The 18088-nt window shown below is 34.2% G+C and overlaps 1 protein-coding gene across 1 annotated transcript in view; it reads left to right on the top strand.

Moving 5' to 3' along the window:
• The window catches only part of LRP1B (LDL receptor related protein 1B), a 1771065-nt gene that overhangs the window by 560922 nt on the left and 1192055 nt on the right, over window positions 1–18088 (top strand). The window contains exon 4 of the mRNA XM_004375116.1: window positions 17277–17396. Within this exon, the coding sequence (XP_004375173.1) occupies window positions 17277–17396 (120 nt within the window). The remainder of the gene's footprint in view (window positions 1–17276; window positions 17397–18088) is intronic.

The raw sequence follows: 18088 nt of genomic DNA, 5'->3' as shown, positions 1-18088 counted from the left end.
TTCTTGGGAATAGGCATAAATAAAGCATACTATTCAGAAAATTATCTACTGTTTATGGAGAATGTGAATATGCTTGACACTTTGCCAATGTTGTCTTATTTTTGCTCCCTAAAAACATTTTAAGGTTAATATTATTAGGACTGTTTTACAGATGAAAAACCTGAAGTTTAGAGATACCAAATGCCCTTTTCAAGGTAGTTCACTTGGCTAACAAGTAGCAGACTGAATATGAGCACAATCTTTTTGTCTTCAGAGACTATACTTTTAACTACTATACTACATGGGCTTGTTAACCCCTAGTATCAGTTTTGTGCCTCTCAGATTATTCAATATATCTTTATCATTGTTTTGGAATGCAGAATATGAATGTGCTGAGTACTGTTATATGAATTCACTGATTGAGTTGACTGTTTATTTACTTACTCTTTCTACTTCTTGTAAAGCCTGCCTGAGATACTATGATTTCATAAAATGTTAAGACATTTTATAAGTATTATTAACATCTTTAAATCCTTTATTATCATATGTGTTAAAGTACATATTGTCCTGGTACATCTATCCTGATTAGAATTTGTGGGTACCATATTTACTTGAGACTCATTTTCCACTTTTATTCATGTCTCCATCGTAACTCTTGCTCAGAATTTTCACATTCTTTTCTGAAAAGTCTATCTTCTATAATTTATACAGAATTATGGTACCAGGTGGGATACTCAAGATCATTACATTTTTGTCACATTCTTTTTCATGTAATGGGTAAAGCTAATAAAAAGACGTAATAATGTAAGACAAAAGCCAGCTGCATTATTTCAACCCAGCAATTGAATTCTATCAATCAAGGTACCCTTTGCTGTCAGAAAAGAAAAATAGGAGTTTCTGTATGGATAGAAAAACCAAAAAAAAAAAAAAAGGCTTAGGGTAAATTAAAGTAAAAAAAACTTAATCTATAAAAGAAATATACTTCTAAAACTGAGGACTATGAACTAGGAAAAGCAAATAGTCTTTGATAAGGCTTATCTAGACATTGGTATCTGGAGTATGAATATTGAATAATAAAACTGAAATGAATAACATTATGATAAGATCAGGTAAACTCATGAGAATACCAAACAGCTAGGGAAAACAAAAATGCTGTGGTGCTGTCATTTTAAGGACTGAATACAAATACAGGCTGGCTCTTTATTTAGCAAACTCTCTGATCAGCTGATCACCTTATAATGCCTACTATGAAAATCAGTTTCATTTCAATCCAGTTTTATTGTGAATTTTAGACATTACCCACATCACTATTTTTTATTAAATTTTACTTTTTTATAGTTACAAAGTACAACATGCTCATTATCAAAATTTAGAAAATTTAGAAATGTACAGAAAAACAATAAAATTTACCCAGGTAGCAATTATGCTCGGAGTGAATCAGTGTTAACACTTTTTATACCTGAGAGCTTAAACAACCAAATGTTAAATATTCTTCATCCTAAATAAAACTCTCATGAAAATTATTTATTTTCTGTTTACATGCTGATTGTTTCTGGTATGCTTTTTATTTGATTGTTTATTGTTTAATATCTATTGATATATGTGTTAGATATATTCATTTTCTGTTTACATGCTGATTGTTTCTGGTATGCTTTTTATTTGATTGTTTATTGTTTAATATCTATTGATATATGTGTTAGATCATGATTGCAGGCAGAAGTATTAGGAACATAAGGCATATTCAAAACCACAAAGTATGGGAGAATACTAATTTTCACGTCATATAGCCTATATCTAATGTGTTTCCATTAAATCAAATAACTGACCATATGGAAGCTGGAAGGTTTGCACTCATTTCATCATAGCTCCAACTCTTGAGTTCTGTAGTCACTTGGAGGAAATTCATTGTAGTTCAGGGCCCCTGCATATGTCTCTCTTGGAATCTATTCACCTTTTGGAAATGTAACACGAGGTATTAAGAGGTGTTCCTGCTTCCCAGCATCTCTCTCTCTTTTTTTTAATTCTAAAATTGACCACAGTCATGGTTTTCTTTTACTTAAAGGGATTCACTCTTGCTTTCTTGAGTTTTTGCTGCTGAACTCTGTAGAAGCATGTATCTATTGACAGTGCAAGAAATAAGGGACTCAAGGTGTATAAGCTTGCATCCACAGCATGCAGCCCAAGAAGAAAGGGCTCTGGTCTCACAGAGGGAAAGTGAAACAATAATGCAAATTTAATTTTTAATTGGCATAGTGTCTGGTTTGCTGAAAACCTTAATTTTATCTTCGTTAAAATTTTAAAAACAATTTATTTTATCATTCTTCCTCTCCAAAAATCAGTGCTACTCAGCATGTGGCATTTGAAGTATCAGCATGGGCTTCACCAGGGAGTTTGTTGGAAATGCAGAATCTCAGGTACCTCTGCAGACTTTCTGAATCAGAATTGCCTTATAACAAGCTCCCTAGGTGATTTCCTCTATACCAAGTTAACCTTTAATAAATTAGATCTCAACTTGTATTTATTTCTTCCTTGAGGAAATCTTTAGTGACAACCCTGACTGGGTCCAATACCCTTATTAATCCTCTTATAGCACTAAGTTCATTTTCTTCATGGCTCTTATAATTGCAATTTTATATTTATTGGTATATAATTTGATTGTCTCCGCAGTAGACTACCAGCACCAGGATTAGACCATGTCTATTTTTGTTCACCATGGTATCCGTAGCACAGTGTATTACATATAATGTACAATCAATAAGTAGTTACTGAATAAATGAAGCCTACGGAATGGTCAGCAAAAGTGTTTGCATTAATACCATGTAAGATTGGTTCCAAGTTTAAAAAAAAAAAAAAAACTTTTGGGTTCAATTGTTACAATTGTCATTGTTATAAAATGAACCCTTTATAAATGGACGAGCCCTGGTGGCACAGTGGTTAAAAGTTTGGCTGCTAAACAAAAGATTGGAAGTTCAAATCCACCAGCCACTCCTTGGAAACCCTATGGGACAGTTCTGAGTTGGAATTGACTCAATGGTAATGTAAGAAAAGCATCATGTTGGAAGTTGAAGATACACGCAAATATAATAAAATTATATGGTCTTTATGATTCAGGGGCTTACAATCTAATAGGGGTGTTAGGGTTTTCACATAAAAAGGTGAATGATAACTCAGAATTTCCATATACTAAGAGGAAAAGGAATTAATAGCATCCTCATTGAAAGAACTGTTTTTCTAGGCTCCAAAACAAACAAGCAAACAAAAATAATGAAATATATTAGAAACACACTTTTCATTCAGCAGATATTTACTGACATCTTCTATGAGTCAGACACTCGGTCTGACCCTGGGGATACCAGACGGATTCAGTACTTGCTCTTGAGGTGCTTTCATTCAATTGCTTTCTAATTTGTAACATGCCAAGAAAACCACTTTTTATTATACGAAGGACAGAATTGGATTGTCCTAGAAGGCAATTACTTCTTTGCAGAATAGCATAGATACTACCTATCTTTTGATATTTTTCAAAGGTGACATTGGGGAAAGAGGATTTACCTTGAGATTTACTGCTAGAGTGGTTTTGTGACCTACATTATGGATTGCTAATATGCATTCCTATAACTATGCCCTGGTTCCCCACATACTCACTGTAAAGTTACACACATGATCAATTCATTTAATCTTGTTTTTCACCTTTCTTTGTTTGGTTCCTGTAAACACATTATGTACAAGGCACTTGTCATCTGAAAAACTATTAATTTTGAGTGCCCTGTGTATTTGCAAAACTAGAGATGTTATACAACATGAAAAAATAATTATTCTCAACATTAAAATTAACTAGGACCCTTGAATCATTCATCTGTGTTGTTGAAAGTCACAGAAGGTTTTAATGTTTTGTCCTGGGTTTTTTGAAAGTTTTATTTAGTTTTCCTTCCAAAATGCAAATGTATAATCTATCCCTGTGGGAAGCATTTGTGGTTAATATACTAATCTCTTCCTTAATTGTCTCTCTATCTGCTCCACTTCTAAATAATAATTGGATTGTGTTTTAGTGTGATGTCCTTCTCTTTGGGTGAGAACATTCACCGTACATTTCTTTTTTATGGTTGTTTTAGGCTGATTTCTTCCCAATCAGAACTGCATACACCAAATAAAAAAAAGAAGGGGGAAAAAAATAAAAAGACCTAATATAAATATCCCTCCATTAGTGTATCTCCTTATTTTATAGTCTTTCATTCCCAAAAGTTAAAGATTTAATTACAACTTTGCTGTCCAGTTAAATACAGCCTAGAGCTATATTACTAACTGTTGTTTCAACAGTGTTCACAATTGTACTGAAGCCAAGAAAAAGATAAAGGGATTAAAATACCTGTTCAAGAGAATGAGTAAAAAGGAAAAGATAATCTTTACCAACAAAAAGATATATTAAAAGAGATCATTTTATATAAATGAGATCATTGTTTTATAAATACTTCAGAAGCCACTATAGAAACATTATCAAGATGTCATCTGGTTTTGTATTTTTTAATTAATTATTTTTTGAAATCAAAGTAATACATGTACATGGATTAAAAGTCAAACAGTTTTATAAATCTTAAGATAAAAAAGTTAGTCACTTGCCTCTTTCCACCCATCTCTGATTCGTGCTTTAAGACACTCCCACTTTAGTTCTTTCTTTTTCTTTTTTGTTTTGTTTTTCTGTTTTTATTTTTTATTAATATACGTATTTTAAAAATAGTATGTTTACACTACTATGTACTGATTTTTCAGATTTAGTTATTATTAAGTAATTTCTGTATTGCTTTTCTATTTGCTATTTCATTAGTTTCTGCTCTAATCTTTATTATTTCCTCCCTTCTGAATGATTTGCTTTTAGTTTGTATTTATTTTTTACTGTCTTATCTGGAAAGTTAGGTTACAGATTTTAGGTCTTTCTTTTTTTAATGTAGGCATCTACAGTTATAAATTTCCCTCTAAGCCCTGCTTTACCTGCATCCCATAAATGTGGGTATGAAGTGGTTTTTCATTTTCATTCATCTCAAATTATTTTCAGTTTTCCCTAGTGATTTGTTTTCTGACTCATTATATATTTAGAGTGTTGTTTAGTTTTTACATCTTTGTGAATTTCTTAAATTTCATTCTATTATTGGTTTCTAATTTTATTCTTTTGTTTGGAGAACATATTTTAAACGGTTTTAATCATGTTAAATTTATTTGTTTGTTTTATGGCTTAGCATATGATCTATGCTGGAAAAAGTTCCATATATACTTGAGAAGAATATATATTATTTTTTAATTTGTTTTATTTGTTATTGCGTAGAGTGTTCTATAAATGTCAATTAGGTCAAGAGTTGGTTTATAGTGTTGTTCAAGTCTTCTATTACCTTATTTATCTACTTCCTAATGGTTCTATCCACCACTAAGAAGTGGGGAATCGAAAGTGGGATATTGAAGTCTCCAAGTATGATTGTTAAATTATCTATTTTTCCCTTCATTTATGTCAGTTTTTCCTTCATATAGTTTGGGGTCTTTTGTTAGGTGCATAATGCTTATGGTTGTTTTATCTTACTGATGGATTGACACTTTTATCATTATAAAATATTTCTCTTTATCTCTAGTAATATTTTATTGTTGTTGTTTTAAAGTCTGTTTTATCTTATATTAGTATAGCCACTTTAGATTTGTCATGGTTGTTGTTTGCATGACATATTTTTTTCTATCTCTTTGCTTTAGGATCTCTATGAGTGGAAATTTACTTGATGGCTAAAGGTTTGGTTTTTTAAGGTGTTTTTTTTGCTTTCAAACTGTTTGTATCTTTTAAAGTATGTCTCCTACAGTTGGATATTTTTCTTCTTATCCAATCTGACAGTCTCTACCTTTTAGTTGGATTGTTTCATCCATTCACATTTAATCCTATTGTTGATGTGGTAGCATTTATGTTTGCTATTTTCCTTTTTTTTTTTTTGTGACCATGGACCTAAAACTTTAAAACTTCTAGAAGAAAACACAGCAGAAAATATTTGTGATCTTGTTTTAGGCAAAGATGTCTTAGATATAATACCAAGTATGTAATTCATAAAGGAAAAAAATGAGAAATTGGATTTCATTAAAATTAAGAACTGCTGTTTGAAAAACACCGATAAGAAAATGAAAAGAGAAGCTACAGACTGGGAGAAAATATTCACAAATCATATATCTACTTCATAACGGACTTGTATCCAGAGTATATTAAAAATTTACAAAACTCAATAATAAGAAAATAAACAATCCAATTCAAAACTGGGCAAAAGATTTGGATAGACACTTTATCAAAGAAGATATATGACTGAAAATAAGCACATGAAAAGAAGTTCAATACAGTTAGTCATTGGGAAATGCAAATTAGAACCACAAAGTGATCTCATTACATACCCATTGGCATGGCTAAAAATAAAATTTATAAAACGGATACTACCAAGGACTAGGGAGAAGGCAGAACAATTGGAAAATTCATATGTTGGTAGTGGGAATGCAAAATGGTACAGCCACTTTGAGAAACTTTTAAGCTCTTTCTTATAAAGTGAAACATACACTTGCTATTTAACCCAGCAATCTTACATTTACCCAAGTTAAATGATAACATATGTTTACAGAAAACCTGTATATAAATGTTTATAGCAGCTTTACTCATAATAACACAAACCTGGAAACAACCCAAATGTCCTTCACCTGTGAAGTGTATAGACAAATTGTCATACATTCATGCAATGGAATACTATTTAGGGGGAAAAAAAGGAATGAACTACTGATGCAATACCTGTTGTCTTTGAGTAGATTCTGGCTCATAGTGACCCTCTAGAACAAAGTAGAACTGCCCTATAGGGTTTCCAAGGCTGTAAATCTTTTCCGAAGCAAACTGCCACATCTTTCTCCCACGGAACAGCGGGTAGGTTCAAACTGCTGAACTTTTGGTTACCAGGTGAGCACTTAACCACTGTGCCACCAGGGCTCCTATACTCAAGATAACATACATAAATCTCAAAAACATCATCTTAGGTGAAAGAAGCCACACTCAAAATACTACACATGAAATGATTCCATTTATATGACATCCTTGAAAAAACAAAACCACAGAGACAGACAACTAATCAGTGATTGCCAAAGGCTGGCAGTGGAGAAAAGATCTGGCTGTGAGTGAAGAGGGGCACAGAGGAATTTGGGGGGTAAGTTATTCCTGTTCTATATCTTGGTGATGATGTGGGTTCCACAATGCATTTGTCAAAACTTGCAGAACTGCACAATAAAGAGCAAATTTTACTACATAACAAAAATGGAACAAAAAAGGCCTAAGTATATGAATTGCCTTAATGCTGTATTTTCCTATATAAGAACAAAATCAAAATTTGAAGCCAGGGTCATAGTTTAGCACTAACTGAAGGATTTGGAAGATATCTGCGTTAACACTCATAAGCAGCAACCTCATCTCTACAAGCCAGCTCACACTGCCTTTTACTAGGCCAAGGAAACAAGGGTGAGAGGATGAATGATGTGGCACAAACGATCGCAGTTCTAAATACGTCAAGCATACGTCCTGCTGACAAGAGGGACTGTCTGGCATGGCAGGTAACTACATCAGCTTTGCAATCTCCAAGTATAAAAAAGGAGTAAAACACCTAATTTTTTAACGTGCTACATAAGGAAAGAATAATTTTTTCCAAATTACTTTGATTATAACTGTTGGTTAAAAAGTCATTTTTGTATAAACAGAATTGAAGAGGAGATTTTATTACTAAAATTGAGAATGAAGCATTATCCCATTTTATAAATTAATGTCTCAGAAAACTTATGTATTTGGCTTGGTGCCTATATCTTTTTGTATTTCCAAAGAGTTTCTAAAAGTTCTAATTTCCTCTCAGGAAGAAACATATAACCTAGGAGCACACAAATAAAATAGCACAGCTATGTTCTCATTGTCCTGCTAAATCCAATACAGGATCAATGTGGATTTTTCGATGAAGGGTCATTAAGGCAGCCAACATAATGCTATTGACCGCACTATGGTTGATCCGATGACGAAACATACAAGATTGCAAACAGTGGCTCTCTGTCTTTGAGAGTTTCATATAAACAGAACTAATGAGGAAAGAAACCTTCTACAGGAATAATTTATAATTGTTGGAATCTGGTTGCCAACTTCTAATCACTTTTTTCTACCATCCTATTTTTGCTCTGAGGTAGGTCAGCCCAGTTTATTTGCATGTGTTTCCAAAACCATATACCTGTATGTATTTGTGGAAAACCAAAAAAAACTGTTGCTGTGGAGTCCATTTTGACTCATAGCAACCTTACAGGACAGAGTAGAACTGCCCCATAGGGATTCCAAGGCTGTAAATCTTTATGGAAGCAGACTGCCACATCTTTCTCCTGTGGAGCGGCTGGTGAGTTCAAACTACCGACCTTTCAGTTAGCAGCTGAGTGCTTTAACCACTGTGCCACCGGAGTTCATATTTGTGGCAATGCTTCATAAATCCCAAAGCTGTTAGAGGCCATAATAATCCCTAAAGACTGGGCAGACTAGCATAAGTATTTGGTGAAAATTACTTGTCTGAATTGTTAATTGGTTCATGCTTACGTATCAAATTAAATCAGATTAATTTTATGCATTTTCTTCAGAAAGTAAAATTCATATTTTATAGAAACAGGGAGACCAATAGGCAAAAATCTCATTTCCTATCCAGATAGTGTTTCCCTATCTGTTAGGCACTTTGCATTCAGGGAAAGATTTCAGATGATTTACCAAAAAGAAAAAAGATATCATCTCAAGAAGATATCGAAAGATACAGAAGTAATTAAGGGCACAACTAGAACCATGTCATATAATGCCCAAAAATAAAAGAGAGAACCTTCTATTGTAAAAAAAGAAATATAGCCCCAAATCACTTGAAACGTATGTGAATTGTAACATGAATATTAACAGCGGATAATCTGACGTACTGAATGGATGATTAAGTGCAGATGGTGAAATGATAATTTAAAAAAATAATAATGATAATAACAATAGTTATTATGTGTCAGATAATATTTGAAGAACCTTGCATGCCTTACCTCATTTAAGGCTCCTGATAGCCCTGAGGTAAATTCTATTAATATTTCCATTTTAGAGATGAAGGAATAGAGGTATAGAAAGTGTAAATAATTTTCTCATTATCATGGTATTATGTAACAAAATACCCTGATATATTAGGGGATTAATACTCAGAAATCTAATTTCTTACTCACATCGCAGTTCAATTTGGTCTTCAGTGGCTGGCTCTCCATGCGTTGTTCCAGACTCCTCTATGTTGGGCCTCTGCCATCCTGAGGTCTTAGGAGTCCCCTGCAGGATACCCTGTATCCAGATGGCTGATGAGTGTAGAAGATTATCAGAATGCTTTAGAGGCCAGGTCAGAAAATAGTACACATCAATTCTGCAAACGTCACATCAGCGAGAAGCCAGCAATATGCCCTCTACTTGTGACTTGTGGTTATAAGTAAACTGGAAAATGTCTTTTTTTTTTTTTGTCCAGAGAGAGGAAACAAGATTGTAAACATCTAACTATTCGTTGCCACACTCACTCTACAGTCCACAGCCTTAACCATAAGACTCCGCCACAACTCAGTAAAAAGAAAAAAAGTGGTGAATTTAATATAAATTAATGTTTTGACTCTCTAGAATTCCTCTTACTATTGATTAGTAATATAAATTCAGCAATATATTTTTATTCTATTTCTAAGTCAAAAAATGGCTTGGAAACTTTAATGCCTCAGAGCTACCCACTACGTCTAAAATGTTAACTTGTGTTTGATAAAGAGCATGTGTTGATAATATTTTCCTTTACAACTTACTCCCTCTTACAACTTTAAAAAAATAAAATAAAAAGTTTTCTCTAAATCACAGAATGGAGTGGGTGGGTCTGTGTTGAAGGAACTTCTGTTAATTGACTTAGATTTGATCCCTGAAATAATAGCTTCTGTGTGACCCACATTTTTTAGTCAAAAATACAGTTTTCTTTTATAATAATGCTAGGGAACAGATTCACATGTTTACATATCTGTATTCTGACTTGCATATTTTGTCCCCTCAGACGCTAGTGTTCTTCCTACTTCTGTTTAAGATCTGAACCAATCATCATGTTGCATCATGAAAGATACTTTATCAGGACTAATGGTTAAAGATTTTCTGGTATACTCAAATAGGCTTTCTGACAAAATTAATCTGATTCACTTTTCGTTATGTACATAGTCATTATAGCATTGCATGCAATTAAGCATAATTGGTAAGCACTTCAAATAGATAACTTTACAATAATTAGTATTGCTCTCACGGAGTAAAGCTACATTTTAAAATTTTAGTTTCTTATGTTGTCAATTCTTCACAGTTTTTCAGTATGTGTTAGAAGAATCAATATTTACCGTTTCACTGCTACCATACACTGTTTAATCATCTCCCTGTCATCACTATACACATACACAAATCCTCATCCAGGATAAATCCAATAAACCAAAAGCTAAGTTGTCCTTGTTTCTTGCTATTTTCAGCAACCACACCATAACCTAATACCTAAAGCTATGTTTGAGGGCTGACCTTTCGTACCCATTTTTCCCATTTTCTATTATTTCCCCCACTCTTGCCATCACTATTCCCAGTCTGAAATTCCTTTCAGAGTGGACTATACCCTCCGCCCTCCAGATATTTCATACTTGGAAAATGGAGAATGATGGGACCAGTAAGTTGTAGATTTTCTGCTATGAATTGAGACAGAGAAGAAAAGGAATTGGATTTCAGGTATTAAATGGAGAAAGAATACATTTAAAGCACTGAGTTAACATGCCAGTCTTACAGTTGCAGGCTAAATAAATTACATCGTACTCCACTGTCATTCCCTTTGTCTTATGACATCTTACCTGCTTCCTCTTTCCATCTCAGTTCCTCACTACATTTATCTCTGATCTCACTGCTCCACTGAAATCCTTTTAAAAGTTCTTCTTTGATCCTATTAGGGAGTTGAGTGCATTTTCTAGTTTTCATCCCAATATGTTTCTCAAAGAATTTAACATTCATTGTTCCAGCTTCTTCTATGAACTGCTTTCTTCCTTGGGTTTTGTGAAGCCCTCAAGGTTCTCCCTACGTATTTAATTATTTCTCTTTTGTTGTTGTTGTTGTTATTGCTGAAGCCTCTTCTTCTGATTGTCCTTTAAATGTAGAAGTTCTCTTTTGAGTTTTGTTTGTATCCTAAATATTCTTTCTGAGGGATTAGGATTCAATTACCAACTTTATGCTTGTAACTTCCAAATCAACATCTTCAGTCTAGACTTCTGATGTAGACACAAATTCTCAACTTCTTGCTGGCCATTATGTTCATTATGTTGCCAGTATGTTAAACTAAATACAGTGAAAAGCAGTCTTAGTATTTTCCTCGTTAGCCTCCAGCCCTCCTGTTCTTTTCATTTTCTTGATACTGTTAACTCATTGTCCTTATGCTTTCACCAAGTTCTTGGCTATCTATCCTTCTAAATAAATATAATCCTATTTTATACTTCTGTCATTTCTAGACTCAGATAGCTTTTCTTCCTTCACTGTTTGGTGGTGTTATAGACTGAATTGTGTCCCCCCAAAATGCATATCAACTTGGCTAGCCCATGACTCCTTGCATTGTGTGATAGTCCACCATTTTGTGAACTGATGTGATTATCGTATGTGCTCTAAATCCTAACCTCTATGATGTTAATGAGGACTGATTAGAGGCAGTTATGTTAATAAGGCAGGACTCAATCTATAGGATTAGGTTGTATCTTGAGTCAATCTCTTTTGAGATATAAAAGAGAGAACTGAACAGAGAAAAAAGGAACCCCATGCCACCAAGAAAGAAGCACCTGGAGTGGAACATGTCCTTTGGACATGGGGTCCCTGCACTGAGAAGCTCCTGGACCAGGGAAAGATTGATGACAAAGTTCTTCCCCCAGCGCCAACAGAGAGAGCAAGCCTTTCCCTGGAGCTGACTGCCTGAATTCAGACTTCTAACCTCCTAAACTGTGAGGGAAGAAACTTCTGTTTGTTAAAGCCATCCGCTTGAGGAATTTCTGTTATAGCAGCACTAGATAACTAAGACAGGTAGTTGCAAACAATACAAGTTAGAGCACATCCCTTCTACACTCAATAACCAGCAATGACTCCCATTGCCAAACCAGAAAATTAACTTAATCTATGAATTAATCCACCTTGATCTTCCCCCTAACAACATTTCTATACCCATTTCCCCCCACATCAAACACTATTGTTTAACTGCACAGGGCTATTTACCATTGTTTATATACTATTTTGTAAGTTTTTGTATCTTTTTATTCATTTTCTCCTGTTTTCCCCTTCGTCTGGAAAACACTCTCATAAATTTTGTGTATTGACACCCTTCTTAGCTTTTAAGTCCCAGCTCAAACAAAACTTCTTCCACAGCTGTTTCCCAGATATCCTCCCCCCATTTCCAGCTCTTAATTGACTCCCTCTCTTTGTAAATCATGTTCGGATTTTTATTTAGCATATGTGATTTTCTGTCATGAATTATACTTGTTTTTTTAAATTATTGTCCTTCTCACCTAACCCTACCCACTTCCACACTCATGTTGTAAATCCCTCAGTTTGTTTACAACAATCTTCATTTGTGAAATCCTAGCAGAATGCTTAGTATTGACTAGGTGCTCAATGAATGTTGAACTAAAGTAGTATATAAATTCAAGGCAATTTTGGACTGACTCCACCATAATCAAACATGATTTGACAACTGAATTACCTAGCTTTAAGAGGTAAATGAACTATATTTAGGACCTAGTGTAATTTAATGGACTAGGAATGACACCAGAGAGTGGTGATCCTCATCCTAAAGTTAAGCTGTTTTATTGATTTATTGATTCATTTGTCTCACAAAAATTAGAAGAAATTTTCTGTATAACATGTAGCTAAGCCTAGAATGACAAAAAAAACAAAAAAAATTGCCATCGTTCCTACCAGCCATCCTCTGAGTATACAGTGAGTAATAGAGCTCTTATTAAGAACACAAACTTGGGAGCCAGGCCAACCTTGCTTTGAATGCCAGCTGTATAATATATTTGCTGTGTAATCTTGGGCTAGTTATCAGCCATCAGTTTCCTCATCAGCAAAGTGCAGAATACAGTAATATCTAGATGTTCATCTGTTATGAGATTTCAGAGATTACATGTCCCCTATTTTTATGCAAATATAGCACACATTATACTTTTTTTTTTTTTTTTTTTGCCAACCGTGCCACCCTCCCTCGCTGTTTTCATAAGCAAGCTATACTGCACGTTAATGTGCAGGCATGTTATTTGTGAAACATATGGTATATTGCTGTTGTCATTAGTTGCCATTGAAACCTGACATATAGTAGGTTCTTCATTTTTAGTACATATATACACATACATAGGTGTATGTGTATATAAACCAAAACCCGTTACTGTCAAGTTGATTCCAACTAATAGCGACCCTATAGGACAGAGTAGAACTGCCCCATAGGGTTTTCAAGGAGCAGCTGGTAGATTCGAGCTGCCGACCGTTTGGTTAACAGCCAAACTCTTAACCACCGTGCCACGAAGGCTCCTATATACATTCGTGGGGGAAACCAAAATAGAAATACACCTTCTCCTCACTTTTCAATGGTATCGCATTATCTGACATTTCACATTTACAATATAAAAAACGTGATCGCAACAGAGGGTCCCGGACAGAGCTGGAGAAAAATGTAGAACAAAATTCTAACTCACAAAAAAACACCAGACTTACTGGCCTGACAGAGACTGGAGAAACCCCGAGAGTATGGATCCTGGACACCCTTTTAGCTCAGTAATGAAGTCACTCCCAAGATTCACTGTTCAGCTAAAGATTAGACAACCCCATAAAACAAAATGAGACTAATGGGGCACAACAGTCCAGGAACACAGACTAGAAGGCAGGAAGGGATAGGAAAGCTGGTAATAGGGAACCCAAAGTTGAGAAAGGACAGTGTTGACATGTCGTGGGGTTTGTTAACCATTGTCATAAAATAATATGTGTACTAAGTGTTTAATGAGAAACTATTTGTTCCGTAAACCTTCATCTAAAGTACAATAAAAAAGCAACATAAAAAATGAGCTATTTTGTGCATTAACAATGTACATCTGGCAGTAACGAACACTGAGGTGCAAGGTGAGGGTAACGCTGGTTGGCCATGAGTCTCAGTTGTTTGTCAGTTATGTAATAAGGTAGTCATCCTCCACTTTGTGATCTGATGTAGTCATCCTCCATTTTCGCATTACATTGATTTTGCAAAACAACTTGGTCTTTGGAACCTAACTATGTCGTTAAGTAAGGAGAGGGTGTAATGCGATGAATGTGCGTCAGAAATAAGGAGTTATCAGCTGTGTCCAATGCTGCTGATATGCAAAGTAAGATGAGAAGTGAGAAAAGGCTATTATCATGGAGGATATTGGAAACCTTTTCATGAGAAGTTTGTGTGAAGCAGTGCCAATGAAAGCCTAATAGAATAGATTTAAGATAGAATCAGAGGAAAGAACAGAGAGAGGGGTATGGACAAGTTATTTTTTGATGCTTTTTTTTGAGTTTTATTGCAAAAAGGAATGGAGGAATTAGGCAATAGTAACTATTGGGAAAAGTGAGGTCAAGGTGCTTTATGTTTTTATTTTTTGCTTTAAGTGGGGAAAAATAAAATCATGTTTGCATACTGAGAATGAGCTATATAAACATGAGCAGTTTTTTTCTGTAAAGGCTCAGATAGTAAATGTTTTAGGTGTGAGGACCATAGATCTCTGAGGCAACTATTCAACTCTGTCTTTTTATTGTGAAAACAGCCATAGATAATCTGGAAACAAATGGGTGTGGCTGTGTTCCAACAAAACTTAATTTCTAAAAGACATAGGAACTATAGTTTGCCAACCTCTGATCTAATGTGCACAGAAAATGATGACTAGGAGAAGCAGTGGAAAACAGCTGAAATAATATTCTTGTGTAGATGAGAGGGGATGGGATTTTGTTAACAGAAAGGTAGAATCTTTTTTTTTAATTGTGCTTTAGGTGCAAGTTTACAGCTCAAGTTAATTTCTCATTCCAATATTTATACACATATTGTTTTGTGACATTGGTTGCAATCCCCAAAGTGTAACAACATGCTCCCCCTTTCCACCCCGCGTTCCCTGTGTCCATTCGTCCAGCTCCTGTCCCTTTCTGCTTTCTCGTCTTGCTTTTGGACAGGATCTGCCCATTTGGTCTTGTATATTTGACTGAACTAAGAAGCACATTACTCACGTGTGTTATTTTTTGCATTATAGCCCTGTTTAATCTTTGTCTAAAAAGTGGACTTCAGGAACGCTTTCGGTCCTGGGTCAGCAGAGCATCCAGGGGCCATAGTTTTGAGGCTCCTCCAGTCTCTGTCAGACCAGTAAGACTGGCCTTTTTACATGAATTTGAACTCTGTTCTACATTTTTCTCCTGCTCTGTCTAGGACTCTATTGTGATCCCTGTCAGCGTGGTCATTGGTAGTAGCCAGGCACCATCTAATTCTTCTGGTCTCAGGCTGGTGGAGTCTCAGGTTCATGTGGCCTTTTATTCCTTTGCGATAGTATTTTCCTTATGTCTTTGGTTTTCTTTATTCTCCTTTGCTCCAGGTGGGATGGGACCTATATATATATATATATATATATATATATATATATATCTTAGATGGCCGCTTGCAGGCTTTTAAGACCCCAGATGTTATTTGCCAAAGTGGGATGCAGAAAATTTTCTTTATAAACTATGTTATGCTAATTAACCTAGATGTCCCCTGAGACTATGGTCCCCAGGCCCCAGCCCCGGCTACTTGGTCCCTCAAAGTGTTTAGATGTGTCTAGGGAAGGGGGAATCTTGATGATAAGTTTAACCAACTTTGAAAGTCAATGGGGAAAAGAATATATGTAGGCAGATAGAAAAAATAAAAAACTTGCCATGGAGTCATGTCTGACTCACAGTGACCCCATGTGTATTAGAGTTGCGCTGTGCTCCATAGGTTTTTCAACAGATGATTTTTTGGAGTAAATTGCCAAGCCTTTTGACTGAAGTACTTATGGGTGCACTTGAACCTCAATGTGGAGTGTAAATCTATTGAAAATCTCTTCTGATTTCTTCAGTTTTCTCAGAGAAGTAGGAAGCAAGATCATCATATGTAAGTCAGAGCTAAGAAGGATGTTTGGAGGTTTAAGAAGAGAGACTGTATTAAATAGTTGTATTAGATTGTTGAAAAGTAACTGAGCTAAGGAAATACTATAGATAATTAAATTTTTAGTAAAATACTCAATTCTCAAATTGGGATGTTCTAGATATTCTTTTCCACATTGGACTTTTATGTTTTACTACAATGTATATATTTTTTCTTAAAGCACCAGCTATATATATGGCAAATATCACCATATTGTAAATCATTTAACTTTAATCTTGAAAACTCAGTCTTATTTTTTGACTTGAGGAAAAAGAGAAAACAATAGTGGTGTCACAATTCATTAATGCTCCTGTTTTTAGACAGCAGAGTCAATCATGCATTCTATCCAGATATTTTTCTAGTTTAGCAAATCTTATTCCTGTTAGAAATCATTTGTGCAATGAATATGCTCCTGTCACTTCATCTCTGTTTCATCCATTTATCATATTGAATCCTAATTTGCTCTGTGGGTTTGCTAACTTTTGCTTCAGTGATGTATTTGCTCTAAAAGAGTTCAGCTATAATGAAATATATTATGTCCAATATTTATCTAATATTATGCTACCAATGGAATAAATAATTGAAATGGAATGTAACACATTGATTGCTGTGAAGGTTACACATGGATTGATAAATCAAAACAACCCCTCAAAAGATAGAAAATCAATTGATGTGTCAGATAGAAAAGGCATACATGGTGAATCAACTACTGAGCTGACATTTTTCCTCTTAAAATTATTTAATTTACCAGAATTTGAAAGGATTTGTGACTTTGAATGTAGGTAATAAGCTAAAAAGTAGAAGACCAAATAGATTGATCATAAATTTCATTAAGAATGCTTCACAAAAATGTAAACCAATATTTATTTCAGAAGGGATAAATATTGTTTCTCCTTTAGAACAATCACAGAAATTTTCTAGAGGACCAATCAGAACTATATTATGAAAGTGTATGCACTGAGTAAATATACACAATATTTAAATATAAATGTTAAATATATTTGCATGGTTAATAGAGATAATATGTTTGTTTTTCCTCTACAGAACTGTTACCAAATTGCCAAGAGTTGAATTGTCAGTATAAATGTGCAATTGTCAGAAATAGTACAAGATGTTTCTGTGAAGATGGATATGAAGTAAAGGAAGATGGAAGAAGCTGTAAAGGTAAATATGATGTGCCTCTGTATTCTAATATGTATATATATATATACATTATGGAGGCTTAGTTAACAGAAATTTAATAATGTCTTTGAGCACCTACCATAGTCTCCACAAAGTGCTAATGTTAACAAATTTTTCATTTGTTTCTTGAGATTTAAAAGTTGGCACTACCTTAAGTAAACATATACTTAGACATTATAGAGAGGTGTTCATCCAATCAATTTTTAATTCATATGCAACAATGTCAAAACTAAAACAATGGAAAATATTTTGATTAACCATTAAAACATTGGATCGAATTATTTTAACTTCCTAAATGCTCTGAGAGGCTGTTATATAGCTACAGTGTAATAGATATACATTATTAACTAATTAGGTTTAATAAATATAATCATGTAATGTTCTTAAAATGCTTGCATTGGTAATTCTGGCAGATGGGCATTTTATCAATGGCAATTATAATGAATATACATGTGTGTGAAACACTCATATACTCATTTTTTTTCAATGTCTTAATTATTGCTTTTGTGAATGCTCTACAGCAAATGTTTATTCCCCAAAAATGACTCTCCATGTAGGACAATTCTAGTTTACTCCTCCATTCTATTGCTAAAAATTATATATATGTATGTGTATATATATAGCTTTATATGTGTGTATATATATGTATGTATGTGTGTATATATATATATATA

The sequence above is a fragment of the Trichechus manatus genome, unplaced genomic scaffold (assembly GCF_000243295.1).
Source record: "Trichechus manatus latirostris isolate Lorelei unplaced genomic scaffold, TriManLat1.0 scaffold00033, whole genome shotgun sequence".
In the NCBI taxonomy this organism is placed as follows: Eukaryota; Metazoa; Chordata; class Mammalia; order Sirenia; family Trichechidae; genus Trichechus; species Trichechus manatus.
The sequence above is the reverse complement of the archived record's forward strand: the minus strand, read 5'-3'. Positions and strand labels throughout refer to the sequence as shown.